We start from the raw sequence: 17,013 nt of genomic DNA, 5'->3' as shown, positions 1-17,013 counted from the left end.
GACTCATAGCCTATATAATTCATACTAGGTGTAGGGCTGCCATATGGAATGTAAAAAGTTTCATTACACAGGGATGAATAAATCTCTCACACCAGCATTAAAACTCAGTCGTAAAATGAAGCACAAAAAATAAAAGATAGCAGGGTCTGCATGGTTAGCTCCACAAATGAGGATATCGACAAGCCCTCTCAAACATTTCAAACAACGGGGCTGTAGGAAGGAAAAGAGATTTCGCAACCTCCACCCCAACAACCTCCCTCGCCCCCAAAAGCCTGGTGTGTGGGTGCACTGAATGAAAGAATACCCGTCATCGTTATATCCCTAGTTTTTCTGGAAGGATTATTTTTAAAAAATGTGGAGAGATGGTTCAGAAGGGACTGAATAATTATGCTAAAAGAAAAAGAATTTACTGGTTTCTTAGGGGCTGTAATATGCAGCAAGCTTAAACTGCAGTAAACAAACGCCTGCACCTGTGAAATTCAGAATCCCTTTTGTTGGGCTTTTAAAATCAGGTCGGGTTTATTCCTGGGTAACACATTTTTTCTTTGACTTTTTCTGAGCAGGGTTCGGTGATCAAAATTGTAATGTGACCAGCCTCAAGCTTGGAAAGTGTGAGTGAAACACAAATACTGCAGGTTCATCATCTCTTCTACGCCCAACCCGCACCCTCCACACAAGAAAACATGGGACATTTCAACAGGAACAAGCACCAAACACTATCTGGGGCATCATGCTCATGAACTCCCAATCCGACAACAGGTAGATTTCAGCGAAAGGAGCGCCTGCCTACTGCTACCCTCAACTCTTTCAGATTCCCCACTATGCTGAGCCCAAGCAGCATGACTCACCACCTTTGTGGTTCTCCCCACCCATTTCTGAGTCTCCTTGACCCAGCCACCACACCTTCATTCAGTCCCTCCTTAAAAGGCATGTCCTCCAGGGGTCTGCAAGCCCCAGTCCAATATTTGCCAAGTATACATGAGAAAACATAACACTCCAAAACGATGACGAAAAGCAGCAACAACAACAAATAAATCATAAAATACAACACCCCCCCCAACTGAATTTAAAAGACATGCTACATTTCATCACTCATTCTGCCTCTTGCTTGAGCTAATCTTCCATCTCTCGTCTTATACACTATTAAGATCATGGATTCTTAATTTTGGAGCAACAACCACCCTAACCTTTCCCATATTGCTAAATGGAAGGGGTATCCTGCCTAACAAGGAAGAAGCCCCTCAACAGGAAAAAAGATGACCACTGATCTTGACTATAAGTTCTCCATAGATGATACCTGCCTTTTCATAATTGTTTTTATTTCAATGCTGTCATTCTTGGCCCTACATAACACACAAACAGAGGCAGTCCTGCCACAAGGAGCTTATTATCCAAAAGGCAGATAAGACATGATATATTAAGTCCGTGAAGAAGGCATTAACAGAGCTGTTTCCCTCTTCTCCCATACAACGTTGGGAAAGAGAAGGCATTGGACTGACATGAGCCCGTGGTGGAGAATCTCATGGGAGAAGAGGGCTGTTTCCAAGGGATTTGAATGTGGTGAGGATGGAAACAGTGCACTGAGATAAGGAACTCAATCCAGGCTTTGGAAAAAACTAAGACTGAAGAGGGATCCGTGACATAGCCCAGGACAAATGTGCACAGGGCTTCGAAGGGGAGGGTGGCCAATGGGGGACAAACATGCGGATAATTATCTAAGGCACCCCTCACACTATCGACAATACATATAAAAACTAAAGTAACCCTCCCGCCCCGCTCCACCCGAGATGCAGCTCTCTTCTTAGAGGGTTCGTCAGGCTGATTTACTGAACCATCTACAAGTTTTACTAACCTCATCAATTCTTCCACTTTGTCATCTACATCCAAGTCCTCTTCAGAGGCTTCAAAACTGTACGATCTTTGAGCCAAGCTGTTCGCAAGTGGATAGCGTGTGGGCGACATCTTCCCATTGAAAGCCGACAACCTCTCGTTACTCTCCCTCCCGTTCTGATTAGTAGTGCAAGGCTGTGGGGAGGTGTCGTAACTGTTGCTAGGCGATGGGGACATCCCAGAGTGCTGGGTCTGCGTAGAAGCTGTGGCTGTAGAGGAAGATGCTGGGATATTGTTGGTACTGTTGCCGTAGGAACCACCTGCATAGCTAGACCTTCTTCCAAACTTGTCACTATGCTCTTGATCGAGACGGTCCAAGGTTTCCAAGGCGTGGAGGATTTCGTGTCTGGTCATTCCAGTACGTCTCAGGCGCTGAAGCAGGTCTATCTGCTCTATAGTAAATCTGGGTTCATCTGTGTAGTGAGACATGGTTTCCAGCAGACTAAAAATAAGGTGAAATGTGAAAGCAAACAATTTAGTGCAAAAGCTCACTATGGGACATGTACAGCATCTCAGGTATGGCACTTAACAGAGGACAATAGGCCTGATTCTGGTCTCATTTACACCAGTGTAAATCATATAAGTGAGAGGGCAAGCCGGCCCAATGGGTGGAATCCCTCTCACTCATTGAACTCGATGGCAAAGCTCCCATTAACTTCAGGTTCATTGTTTGTTTGCTTCTGGTAAAGAATAACTTTGCATAGTTTTCAGAGAATACCTCACTCTCTTACTTCAAATCTCGCCCAACATACCTTTTGATTACTTTCCCATCCCCAGCTCCCTTTTCTACTCTCTTACCTTCAATAAACATGCCTTATGGAATGACAACAGTTGCTCCATAATTAAGGCTGCAACTGAGATTCCGTTATATGCCCAATTTTGCCCAACCCCCAAATCCACCAGGAAAGTCCCATTGGTAGAGCCCTGTGTGGATACAAAATTTGTATGCACATCTGATCCGCAAACATGGTCCGTGGATATAAAGTGGATATCCAGATTTGCAGGGTTCTACCCATTGGCCTCAAAACTCGCAGGTTAGAGCTGGGCCAGAGGTACAATTTTTCTAAAAATATTCAGGGATGCAGAAAAGGGTTAATGAGTTTTATGATTCCCTAATGTCAGAAGTGTGAAGAGTTCAAATAGTCTTAACTTTTTTGAAGGAAGGAGAGAGCTACAACCCAGTTTCTTGAACTTCCCTAACTGAAATCTAGTGCCTTGCAGCACCAACGTTGATTGAAGTTTGATTTCAGAAGCTGTTAACTTTTGAATCTGGAATGTTGCCATGGATCACCAGATCACCAGACCTGACAAGCAGAGTGCAGCATGTCTAATTACTGTTAGAGACCTGAGCTCTTTCATTTAAAGAAATAAGGCCCCAGCCTTGTTCTTTGCCAAGGGAGATCTCATGTGTAATCACTAGGGAGGCTTGTCAAAAGAACCTTTTTCCTCCTAAACTTTGCATAATGGTGGACAATATCCTGAGGCTTGCTGGGCACTCCCCCTTCCTGGCAGGCCTCAGCAGATCCATGGGAAATGGCCATACGACCCCTTAATCTTTCTCCCCTCAAGTTCCCTCATAATAGCTCTTCTAAAGTCTGCAGGAAGCAGGGGCCCTTCTTTCAGCCATCAGAAGATCTTGGAGATTGCGGCTGGAGGTCAGAGGGCAGCATGAGAGTGGGGAAAAAATTATGGGGCATTCTTCCCTTCCTGTGGTCCTACACAAGGGTGTGAGGGGAGAAGCAATGGCAAACTCTCTGAAGCTCATTGGAGCCCACCTGGAATCCCAAGCATGGCAGTGGTGGGAGAGAGAGCTGACAACATACTGAAACCAGTGGGGGAATGGGGCCCCAATGAGAATCCCAAACCTTTATAGGAGTGGGGCTGCCTGCCCCAACAACCCTGCATCCCTAATGAACTCGGTGTTTATGTCTTTCTCTGTGCTGGGCCAAAGGCACACAGAAGCTGCAGTGGTATGGCATTTCCCAGTCCTGACTACTACTGGTGTTGGTGTGGGTAAAGGGGGGTCCTTTCCAGGCACTCACACCCCAAGCTGGAGCTCTGTGACCTGCGGGGAGAGAGATGGGCCACGCTAGAGCTACGCTGCCGTACCATGATGCTGATACAGGGTGCAGGGGTCCCTTTAAAAAGGGTTTTACCCTTGTCGATGGAATCCCAGGGTAGAGAGGGAGGGGCACTGAAGCAGAACCTCCCACCTCCAGTCCTGCACTGTTATATGTACTCAGTCCCTTTCACTGGTTTGCTTCTCACAACTGTAGAAGCGGCTACAGCTGCATTCTTAAAAAATGATTTAATGAACGAATGCACATTTTTCTTCTGAAGTCCACAAGTGTGTACATCCTCGCAACCGCTCTGCACTGCTGCTGCCACCGGTGGAGAGGTGGGTGGGTAGGGGGAGGAGGATTCACAGGGACTCATGCCCCCTCCAGGGGACCCTAGCTGCGAGGGTGGGATCAGACTGAAGTCATGCCCCCAACACGGCTCTCCTTCTGCCACTGGCAGTGTATCACTCTCATGAGAGTCTGATTTTTATGGCTGATTAGTATTAATTTCTCCAATAAGGATTATTTTAAATTAAAAAAAAAAAAAAACTGGCTCCCAACTTAGCCCACTATAAGCAGAGAGTAACAGCCAGTGTAGAAATCTAATAACTGAATGGAATTGCAAACAATTAAGAGATGGAAGCCAGCTCCCAGATCATTTAGCTTAGTCCTGAGGGAAAATGAAATTATATATAATGTAGGGAATATCCTTCTCTGAATTCCCTTCAGTTTGTTTGTCTTTCTATTACCAAGGTGCCCTGAACGGTACACAGTGTTCCGGTGGTTGTCCAGTCATTTGTCTATCCTGCAAAACAAAGGTGGGTTCTTAACTCAGGTTTGCTAATCCAAGTTAAAAATAGCAGTGAAAACATAGCAACGCCAATTTTAACTTGGGTTAGCAACTTGAATTCAGCCCCAAGCTTTAATTCAAGCTGCTAACCAAATTGCCATGTCTTCATTGCCATTTTAACTGGAGTCAGCTACTGAAGGTTAGCTAACCCATCTTAAGAACACACACTATGGCTGTGTCTACACTTAAACCGCTACCGTGGTGCAGCTGCCGCTGTGCTGCTCTAGAGCTTCAGTGCAGACACTCACTACAGGGATGGAAAGTTTCTCCTGTCACTATAGTTAATCCGCCTCCCTGAGATGCAGTAGCTAGGTTGACAAGAGAATTCTTCTGTTGACCTAATCTTATCTACGCTGGGGATTTAACTACATCCCTCAAGGGGATGGATTTTTCACACCCCTGAGAGACATAGCTGGGTTGAACTAAGTTTTTAATATAGACCTGGCCTAAGTATTGTATCACGTACCTACCAACCCTGGGGTTCACATCACTTTCCAGAATAATAACGTCTACAGATTTAGGCCAGGATCCTAAAATGCATTACACCCACACAGAGCCCCAGTGACCTCATAGGCTCTGGCAGGACTGGGGCCTTAATGTGCTCTTTAAGCTCGCTTCCAGATGTGGCTCTGACCCCAAAACATAATTTTAAAAGGTGTGGCGCTTTTCCATAGTAAATCCTCATTTGAGAGGATTTATTTCACAACCTTTTATTTGTTTTTAGATTGTATTTTCCTCTCTTTAGTCTGACCTCCAATTTCTGACTGAGGGCAGGGAGGGTTGTTCTAATGCAAAGAAAGGCAGCAGATTCAAATTAGACACTTAGGGTACATCTACCTTTTCCTGGGAGGTATGATTCCCAGCCTGAGCAGAGGTACCTGTGGTAGTTCTACTCGAGGCAGCATGCTAAAAATAGCAGTGTAGTTAGGGTAGCATGGGTAATAGGTTGGGCCCCCCCCGACACTGTCCGTGCTACCTCAGGTACAGTGATATTTTTAGCATGCTAGGTCAAGCAGAGCTAGCGTGGGTGAACTGAGGGTATGTCTACACCTTCCTGCTCCAGCAGGAATTCCAGCTTGAGGACATGTACCCGCACTAGCTTTGACTGAGCTAGCCCGGTGAAACTAGAAGTGTAGCTGCAGTCGCACAAGCAGTGGGAGGGGCTAGACACCTTAAGTACAATCCCTTCCGAGATGCTAGGAACATACTCAACACGGCCAGCCCCTCCGACTGCACTTCTGTTTTGAGCGCCCTTCCTCAATCAGAGCTAGTGTGGGTATGTTTCCTTGAGCTGGAATTTACATCTTCCAGCTCCAATGTAGACACACCCGAAGACTGGCACAATGTCAGGCAAGAGAAACACTGGCTCCTTGCAGGCTTTTGTGGCGAATCGGCTTTTGGTTTATCCAGTTTTCCTTTCCCAGCTCTCCATCACTTCTCAAAAAGGACCATCAACAATTCTGCAAATTTGTTAGTTAATTGTCTTAAGCATAAGCTCACATGCTTTAAATTGTGAGTCAGACACCCAAAAACCACGAGCCAAGAGGTTTTTTTAAATAATATATGTGAAAGACTTATTTGCTTTGTGGATTTTGAACGGCAGGTCACGTTTTCAAGACTTTCTACTCAATGATGAGGACTACAAAAAACTTGATTTTGTTTTTAAATGAAAGATGAGCTTCTCGCATATCCAAATGCGAGAGCTGGGACTTCAAGAAAAATACCACATAACGTGAGACCCACAATAAAAGTCACAAGAGTTGGCAACACTAGAACATGTTCAATGTTACCAAGCATCCACGGCATTTTAAAGAATAACTACACTGAGTTGATAGTACAGTTATTTTAACCAGGTCTCAGTTACTTTCTAGTTCTTCATGCCTCCTTTTTCACTTTCCTTGTTAAAGACCAATTTACAAAGGAGTGAAGCAACCCAGCCACTTTAGAATAATTAATTTCATCCACCTCAATTAATTAATGGACATTCTCTAGTACTTTATCCCCACATAGGAGTCTGGTGGCACCTTTAAGACTAACAGATTTATTTTGGCATAAGCTTTTGTGGGTGGAGCGGGGTGGACACCCGCTTGGGCCCAGAGGGGTTTAAGATAGCCCTGGGAGAGGGCTGGGGCAGGGGAAGAGCTGGGCTGATTGGCAGAGCAGCCGCAGCTGGGGGCCACGCCCCAAACAGACCCAGTGGGCCTTATAAAAGCCAGGCGCAGAAGCGCACACTCTCGCTAGCTTCTGAGAGGGAGGGACCTGGCTGCAGGGACCTAGATTGGAGCAGGGCTGAGGAAGTCCCTGAGGAGCTCCAGCCAGGAAAGCCCCAGACTGCAGCCTAGCATTAGGCCCAACAGGTACTGGGGTTGCAGGGGACAGCCCAAGGTTAGACCGAGGCAGCGGCTCCAAACCCAACCTTGCCTGTGATGAGTGGCTCATACTGCAATCTGCCCCAAGGGGCGGGGGCTAGCTGGTGACTGGCAGGAGCCTATGACTGAGGCAAGGTAGGGATAGTGGGTGAAGGGTTCCCCTGGGAGGGGGAGACCCAGAACTGTGGGGTACTGCCAGGGGGCAGCACCCAGTGAAAGGGGCACCAGGGTCCTGGGAGGGACACGGGAGCCAGCAGCAAGGTGAGACACTGGCCTGAAGAGAGCGCCCCAGAGGCTGGAACATTAATTCCCTGAGATGACCAGAAGGAGGCGCCGCCAGTGAGTCTGCACCCAGTTACAGAGGGTAAAAAACCCACCTCTCCATGCATCTGAAGTGGGTTTTTTACCCACAAAAGCTTATGCCCAAATAAAACTATTAGTCTTTAAGGTGCTACCAGACTCCTTGTTGTTTTTACTACTAGCTATATCTACACTAGCACTTTTGTTGGTAAAATTGTCTGTCAGAGGTGTGTGTGGGGGGAAACAAACCCACTCCTGATTGACTTAAGTTACACCGACAGAAGTGCTGGTGTGGACAGCACTGTTGGCAGGAGACGCTCTCCCACCAACATAGCTACTGCTGCTCGTTGGGACTTGTTTAATTATGCCACAAGAACAGGGGTCGCACAATGAAATTAATCGACAGCAGGTTTAAAATGTTGGATCATATTAAAGAAGTTCTGTATTAAAATCACAAATGAGTTTGATTCCCCATAGTTTAAATTCCAGGGTATTACTAATTAAGAGGTCTCTTGGTTTTTGGTACTGTTTCTCTCCCTCTATGTGTGAAACTTGCAAGCTGATAATTGTGTTTTCTAAGACAGACTGTTCTCAAAGCAATTCTTCGTAACAACTACTCACACAGAGAGACTCAAAGCAATACTCTGTAACAGAAAAAGCACCCAGAGACTCCCCGCCCTTTTGTTATATTCATCTTGCTTTAACAATTGTGATTAAAATAGAGATAGAGGATGGATGCTTGGTGTGGATAATAACTGAATGATCAGGGAGGTGCCAGCCTAAGAATCCAGTGTCCATCGGTTGAAGAAGGCGTCAAGTGGAAATAACCAGAGGACCCCTGGAGGGCAGACTGCAATCCACCGAACAGCCTCAAGATGAGAGAACCAAAGAACAAGATAACATCTGGCAGCATGGAGCACTCAGGAATGTGCCATCTGCTGATTGATTCAGCAACAGCATGATGAAGCAATTCCCATAGACTGGCATAGGAAGAAATTCCTATAAAAATGGACTCTAGAAAGTGAGCACTTTGGGGTCTGATTCTGCAAACCAACTTCCAGGAGCATCAGATGCGCATCTGAGAAGGCCCTGCTCCCTCCTCCTGTTCAGGCCACCTGGCCAATGGCTTGGCATGAGCAACTCTAAGGCTGGTAACTATCATAACAACCTTACAGAACCTGTGTGGGTGTGTATGAATGAATGTGTGAATAAATATGAAATTGAATGGAATGTTATAGCTATAACTAACTGCTTACTATGATTCTTTCTGTATTCACAATAAATGTGGCATTTTGTCTTTTCCCCTTTAAGATCCTACTGGTTTTTATTTTATTGGTATAACAAATAAAGTACATCTTCATACAACCCATATTGAATTGTGGAACTCATTGCCAGGGAATGTTGTGAAGGCCAAAAATATAACTGGGTTCAAAAAGGAATTAGATAAGTTCATAGAGGGTAGATCCAATTAGCCTTGGCTATTAGCCAAGATGGTCTGGGACAAAACCCATGCTCTAGGTCAGCGCTTCTCTAACTGTGGGTTGTGACCCCAAAGTGGCTTGGGACTACATTTTAATGGGGTCACCAAGGCTGGAGTTACACATGCTGGGGCCGAAGCCTGAGCCATGCTGCCCAGGGTCTGAAACCAAAGACCAAGGGCTTCCCGCCCTGGGTGGTGGGGCTCAGATTACAGGGCCCTGGCTTGGGGCTGAAGCCCTTGGGCTTCAGCTTTAGTCCACCTGGGGCAGCGGGGCTCGGGCAGACTTAGGTTTCAGTCCCCCCTCCAGGTGTTGTGTAGTAATTATTGTTGTCAGAAGGGGGTTGCGGTGCACTGAAGTTTGAGAACGACTGGTCTAGGTGCACCTAAGCTTCTCACTGCCAGAAGCTGGGACTGGACAATAGAGGATGGATTACTTGATGAATAGCCCTGTTCTGTTCATTCCCTTTGAAGCATCAGGCACCAGCCACTGTCAGAAGACAGGACGCTGGACTAGATGGACCTTTCATCTGACCCAGTATGGCCATTCTTACCTTATCCCAACCAGAAAAGTGCAGAAGGAAGAAGTGCCACCTCTGCAGCATCGTTCTCTCGGGCCCAGTCCTGCCAAAGCCACGCCATGAATTCGGGCTGTGTTGGTGGGATGGCTGCTCTCTATACCCTCTCTGCCTTCCTTCCCAAACCTGTGGGTCAACCTTCTCTGTAGTTTTAAATTCTTCCCCTTTACAGGTTGGAAACCTCCTCGAGGGACCAGTAGACTGAGTGTGGGCCCCCCCAGAATTAACTTTGCCTGAGGGAAGCACACTGCCAGGCAGCTGGGACTCTAGCCTCTGCTGACTGAGGAGGTGGAATGCCTGGCCAGATCCAGGTAACCCTGTCCTGTTGTGACAATTTGGCCTACAAATATACCTGAATTGTGAGCGCAGCTGTAAGGAGTATGTCAACGTTTATAAGATGTTATATAATCTGTAACAACAAACGTGGATGGGGAAAAATACAAAACAGATGGAATAACTAAATGAGTCAGGAAAAAAAGGCCAAGTTAATATGATTCAAGGACTGTGTTTGTTATGCTTGTTAAAAACAGGAGAGATGAAGCTGAAAGTTAATGAATGAAAATTGGCATGTTAGATATTAGGCCTAATTGGTAGGCAAGATAATGAGGGGATGGGCTATTTCACCCATCATTCCCTTTTTGGGTCCTTAAAAGAAAGATTTGGTAGGGACAGTATGGAGAAGAAAAAAGAGACTAAAAGAACAGAGGCTACTGGAGCAAGCTTCACCAGCGTGGCTGCCACCCTTACTGTTTCCTGGGACTCTGGGCCTGACATCATCCTGTTCCTAAGAAATGTCCTGGCCAGCATGGGCCAGAGAGAGAGATCAAAATGACATCACTACCCCTACCAGATCCAACTAGATCCCAAATATCATCTGGGATGAGTTATTACCATTCTTAATACCACCTAAGACTTCTAGACAAGCAGACTTTTCCTTCTAAGACTGGACATCTATTTTTCCCACAAGGACACTTACAATCATCTTTGATACCATCTAGTAGACTGTCAATCAACCAGGGTGGGGTGAGGGGTGAAGGGGGTGTTGCTTTTAAAAAGTCTCTCCAGCTGAAGGGAAAGGAAACAAGTCCTGTTGGTAAAATGAAAGCTTTATTTAATACTTTACATTTCACATGCTTTGTTTTATCTTTTCTGTACCTTTAATAAAAGCTTAAGAGGATTTTTAATGGTGAGTTTGCCAGAGTGCTATGCAGGCTGAGGTCTCTATATACCAAGTCCTGGACCTCATTTAACACTGTTTAATGTTGGACAGTGACAGGGTTATGTTAATACCTTTGGCCCATATATTCCATCTAAATCAATACAACAGCCCCCACTTCCATGCCCCAACAGATGAAACTGCAATTCTAAACATAACATTTCCCTGCCCCTGAAGAGCTGCAGGGTCTCAATGCATGGATGAGATGATATTGTGAGGAGGAGGGATTTAGATTTATTAGGAACTAGGGAACCTTTTGGGAAAGAGTGAGCCTATACAGGAAGGATGGGCTCCACCTAAACCAAAATAGAACTGGACTACTGGCACAAACTTAAAGGTTGCAGAGCAATTTTTAAATTAAGGGCTGGGGGAAAGCCAACACCGACACCCCTTAGGGGAGGATCTGTTAATGGAGATTCTCTATATCCTAGGAACAAAAGAGGATGGAGGATGATAAAATATGGGTAGTAGCTGACGAGAAACAGTCAAATGAAAAAGAGCCCCATTGAATTACATCATGTAATGGCAGACAGCTAAAAGTGACTTAAGTGCTTACATACAAATGCTAAAAGTCTAAATAATAAGATGGGTGAACTACAGTACCTCGTATTAAATGAGGATAATCAATGGGACACAGTAATACCAGGGTATAAACTATATCGAAAGGACAGAACAGGTCGTGCTGGTGGGGGAGGGGGCACTATCTGTGAAAGAAAGAGTCAAATGAAGCAAAAATCTTAAATGATCCAAACTGTACCAGAGAATCTCTATGGATAGTAATTCCATACTTGCATAATAAGAATATAGCAATTGGGATATGCTACCAACCACCTGACCAGGATGCTGCTAGTGACAGTGAAATGCTCAGGGAGATTAGAGCGGCTATAAAAATAAACAACTCAACAATAATGGGGAATTTCAACTATCCCCACATTGACTTGGTACGTGTCACCTCAGGACAGGATGCAGAAATAAAGTTTCTTGACAGCTTAAATGACTGCTTCTTGGAGCAGCTAGTTCTGGAACTCACAAGAGGAGAGACAATTCTTGACTTAGTCCTAAGTGGAGAACAGGATCTGGTCCAAGAGGTGAATATAGCTGAATCGCTTGGTAATAGTGACCATAACATAATTAAATTTAACATTCCTATTGTGGGGAAACACCAAAGCAGCCCACCATGGTAGCATTTAATTTCAGAAAGGGGGAATACACAAAAATGAGAAAGTTAGGTAAACAGAAATTGAAAGGTACAGTGCCAAAAGTGAAATCCCTGCAACCTGTATGGAAACTTTTTAAAGACAACGTAATAGGAGCTCAACTTAAATGTATACCCCAAATTAAAAAACATACTAAGACGACAAAAAAGTACCACCATGTCTGAACAATAAAGTAAAAGAAGCAATTAGAGGCAAAAAGATATTATTTAGAAAGTGGAAGTGAAATCCTATTGAGGAAAATAGAAAGGCACATAAACGCTGGCAAGTGAAATGTAAAAATACAATTAGAAAGGCACAAACACATTTTGAAGAACAGCTAGCCAAAGACTCAAAAAGTAAGATAAATGAGAAGCAAGAAGCCTGCTAAACAACCAGTGCGGTCACTGGACAATTGAGATGCTAAAAGAGCACTCAAGGACGATAAGGCCGTTGCGGAGAAACTAAATGAATTCTTTGCACTGGTCTTCATGGCTGAGGATGTGAGGGAGATTCCCCAATCTGAGCCATTCATTTTAGGTGACAAATGTGAGGAACTGTCCAGGTTGAGGAGTCATTAGAGGAGGTTTTGGAACAAACAAACAGTAAGAAGTCACCAAGACCAGACAGGATTCACCTGAGAGTTCTGAAGGAATTCAAACGTAAAATTATAAAACTACTAACTATGGTATGTAACTTATCATTTAAATCAGCTTCTGTACCAGATGACTGGAGGATAGCTAATACAACACTGATTTTTAAAATGGGTCCAGAGGTGATCCCGGCAATTACAGGCCGGTAAGTCTAACTTCAGTACCAGGCAAATTGGTTGAAACTATAGTAAAGAACAGAATTATCAGACACTTAGATTAACACAATTTATTGGGGAAGAGTCAACATAGTTTTTCGAAAGGGAAATCATGCCTCACCAATCTATTAGAATTCTTGGAGGGGGTCAACAGGCTTGTGGACAAAGGGGATCCAGTGCATATAGTGTACTTAGATTTTCAGAAAGCCTTCGACAGAGTCCCTCACCAAAACCTCTTAAGCAAAGTAAGCTGTCATGGATAAGAGGAAAGGTCCTCTCATGGATCAATAACTGGTTAAAAGATAGGAAACAAAGGCTAGGAATAAATGGTCAGTTTTCCGAATGGAGAGAGGTATATAGTGGTGTCCCCCAGGGGTCTGTACTGTTACCAGAACTGTTCAATATATTCATAAATGATCTGGAAAAGGGGGTAAACAGCAAGGTGGCAAAATTTGCAGATGATACAAAACTACGCAAGATAGTTAAGTCCAAAGCAATCTGTGAAGAGTTACAAAGAGACTTCACAAAACTGGGCAAGAAAACGGCAGATGAAATTAAATGCTGATAAATGCAAAATAATGTACATTGGAAAACATAATCCCAACTCTACATATAAAATGATGGAGTCTAAATTAGCTGTTACCACTCAAGAAAGATCTTGGGAGTCATTGTGGCTAGTTCTCTGAAAACATCCACTCCATGTGCAGCGACAGTCAAAAAAGCGAACAGAATGTTGGGAATCATTAAGAAAGGGATAGCTAATAAGACAGAAAATATCATATTGCCTCTATCTAAACCTATGGTACCCCCACTTCTTGAATACTGCATGCAGATGTGGTTGCCCCATCTCAAAAATGATAGATTGGAATTTGAAAAGGTACAGAAAAGGGCAACAAAAATGATTAGGCATATGGAACAATTTCCATATGAGGAGAGAATAATAAGACTGACTTTTCAGCTTGGAAAAGAGACGACTAAAGGGGGATATGATAGAGGTCTATAAAATCATGACTGGTGTGGAGATGGTATTTAAGCAAGTGTTATTTACTCCTCCTTATAACACAAGAACTAGGGATCACCAAATGAAATTAATAGGCAGCAGGTTTAAAACAAACAAAAGGCAGTATTTCTTCACACAACACACAGTGGAACTCTTTGCCAGAGGACGATGTGAAGGCCAAGACTATAATAGGGTTAAAAAAAAGAACTAGATAACTTCATGGAGGATAGGTCCATCAATGGCTATTAGCCAGGATGGGCAGGGATGCAAAACCATGCTCTGAAGAGTCCCTAGCCTCTGTTTGCCAGAAACTAGGAATGGAGAACAGGGGATGGATCACTTGATGATTACCTGTTCTGTTCATTCCCTCTGAAGCACCTGGCATTGGCCATGGCCGGAAGACAGGATACTGGGCTAGACGGACCATTGGTCTGACCCAGTATGGCCATTCTTATGTTCTTCATGAATGTGCCCCACCAAGGAGCAGGACTTTGCCCACGTGGACAGAGGAATATCTCTATCCACCACTGAAGTTCTAAATGGCAGAATGCAGCAGATGTTTAACAGCTCAGAGCAACCCTAAAAAACAAGTGTAGGGCAGCAACAGAATAAGAACTTCATGTCCTTTTGAAATTGCATGATACTGTGACATTGAGCCAGAAAGGGTTAAGCAACTAGCAGGTTAAACGACCTAAATTCAACCTTTAGAGACATATTAGAAAAGTATGTGAATGGTATTTAGAGCCATTTCATGTTAGATAAACTACAGCTTTGAAATGCAACCTGAATTGTTAGAGAATATGGGGTAATAGTAATTGTGTTTATTTATATCTTGCTAGATGTTAACCCTGTCAACAGACGGTTCCTGTCTGTTGCTATCTCTATTATTCAGAAATCAAAAGGCAATATTAACATTTAGATGAAACTTGGGTGTAATAATATCATTGTCTATATTTCATAGAATCATAGAATATCAGGGTTGGAAGGGACCCCAGAAGGTCATCTAGTCCAACCCCCTGCTCAAAGCAGGACCAATTCCCAGTTAAATCATCCCAGCCAGGGCTTTGTCAAGCCTGACCTTAAAAACCTCTAAGGAAGGAGATTCTACCACCTCCCTAGGTAACTCATTCCAGTGTTTCACCACCCTCTTAGTGAAAAAGTTTTTCCTAATATCCAATCTAAACCTCCCCCACCACAACTTGAGACCATTACTCCTCGTTCTGTCATCTGCTACCATTGAGAACAGTCTAGAGCCATCCTCTTTGGAACCCCCTTTCAGGTAGTTGAAAGCAGCTATCAAATCCCCCCTCATTCTTCTCTTCTGCAGGCTAAACAATCCCAGCTCCCTCAGCCTCTCCTCATAACTCATGTGTTCCAGTCCCCTAATCATTTTTGTTGCCCTTCGCTGGACTCTCTCCAATTTATCCACATCCTTCTTGAAGTGTGGGGCCCAAAACTGGACACAGTACTCCAGATGAGGCCTCACCAATGTCGAATAGAGGGGAACGATCACGTCCCTCGATCTGCTCGCTATGCCCCTACTTATACATCCCAAAATGCCATTGGCCTTCTTGGCAACAAGGGCACACTGCTGACTCATATCCAGCTTCTCGTCCACTGTCACCCCTAGGTCCTTTTCCGCAGAACTGCTGCCTAGCCATTCGGTCCCTAGTCTGTAGCTGTGCATTGGGTTCTTCCGTCCTAAGTGCAGGACCCTGCACTTATCCTTATTGAACCTCATCAGATTCCTTTTGGCCCAATCTTCCAATTGGTCTAGGTCCTTCTGTATCCTATCCCTCCCCTCCAGCGTATCTACCACTCCTCCCAGTTTAGTATCATCCGCAAATTTGCTGAGAGTGCAATCCACACCATCCTCCAGATCATTTATGAAGATATTGAATAAAACCGGCCCCAGGACCGACCCTTGGGGCACTCCACTTGACACCGGCTGCCAGCTAGACATGGAGCCATTGATCACTACCCGTTGAAACTTCATTTCTCTCTGAAGTTTGTAGTAAACTGTCTATGAACTGCTTAATGGATAATTACTGTATGCTGATGAATGCAACTAATTACCTGTGTATAAAGAAAATAGGTGATTCTACTTCAAAGCCACAATGCTCCATCCAAGGACTGCATGCTGTCAAGAGGCTGCCCGTGAACTATAAAAAGAACTCCTGTATCTCAGATCTGCAAAAGCTTCGTCAGGAGAAGTTTGAGTCACAAGACTGAGGTCCCCAGGTCCAGTCTGGGTCACTCTGATATTGGACACTGGTCTATAACCTATGGAACTAATTTTGAAAGAACTTTTTGCAACTCAGAAGCTTATCATCTCTACTATGAAACTGACCGAAGAACTTTATTCGTATCTGTATGTATAATGATCTTTTAACCAATACTCTCTCCCTTTTCTTTTTAAAAAATTTTTAGTTTAGTTAATAAGAATTGGCTGTAAGCGTGTATTTGGGTAAGATATGAAATAATTGACCTGGTGGGTAATGTGTCCGATCCTTTGGGATTGGTAGAACTTTTTATATAAAGAACAAGATTTTCAGTAATCCTCCTCCTCATATTTGGCTTGGCTGTCTGGGTGGAAGCCCAAGGCTGGAGTGCTTTAAGGGAACTGGGTTTCTGGGTAACCAGTAAGGTATTGTAGAAGCTGTTTTGTTGCTGGCTTGGTGAATTTAAGTATTAGAATGACCACCAGTTTTGGAGATTGTCTGCCCCATTCTTTGCAGTTTGCCCTGATTGAGCAATCTCAGTGTGGCCCCGCTTGGACCCTGGTCACAGATACGTCTAATGGAATTTAATTAATTCAAATGGGAATCAGGGCTAATATCCCTATTTTTGAGAGAAGTTTTGGGCTCCTTAATGGCCACAAGTGGTCATGTTTCTCTATCCTGCATGCTGTACCTGGATGCGATGTATACTGACCATCACCGAAGAGATTTCTTTCTGCAGGTCCTCTGGGTCTGGAAATCTCCATTAAAATGCATTGCTCTAGCCCACAAGCTCTGCAAGACTCATGAGACTGCAGAAATGGCTGCGCTTTTTGACGCAAAGCACTACAAACATTTGATATGATGTGTAGACATCTAGACATGGGCTGAAGTCAAAATGTCGAGAACCAGATCCTAACCTTGGATGATTTTTGAATCACAATTCTAATAAACTCATGTCAATTGTGACCTGCCAGATGCAGACATGTTCAGATGCACATCTGCAATGCACAGTATAAACTGCTGTCGCAGGTAATAGCATTATTCTTCATC

General features: G+C 44.2%; 1 protein-coding gene across 8 annotated transcripts in view; it reads right to left on the bottom strand.

The window, feature by feature from the left end:
• Positions 1-17,013, bottom strand: part of HMBOX1 (homeobox containing 1) — a 143,100-nt gene that overhangs the window by 57,051 nt on the left and 69,036 nt on the right. For 7 of the 8 annotated variants that reach the window (XM_073335637.2, XM_073335638.2, XM_073335641.2 and 4 more), the window contains exon 3: positions 1,853-2,332. In XM_073335637.2, the coding sequence (XP_073191738.1) occupies positions 1,853-2,332 (480 nt within the window). Of the gene's footprint in view, positions 1-1,852; positions 2,333-10,500; positions 10,612-17,013 lie in introns of all 8 variants that reach the window. The other variant, XM_073335643.2, reaches the window with a different exon arrangement.

Source organism: Lepidochelys kempii, chromosome 3 (assembly GCF_965140285.1).
Source record: "Lepidochelys kempii isolate rLepKem1 chromosome 3, rLepKem1.hap1, whole genome shotgun sequence".
In the NCBI taxonomy this organism is placed as follows: domain Eukaryota; kingdom Metazoa; phylum Chordata; order Testudines; family Cheloniidae; genus Lepidochelys; species Lepidochelys kempii.
Note: the sequence above shows the minus strand (reverse complement) of the source record. Positions and strands in the feature narration are given on the sequence as shown.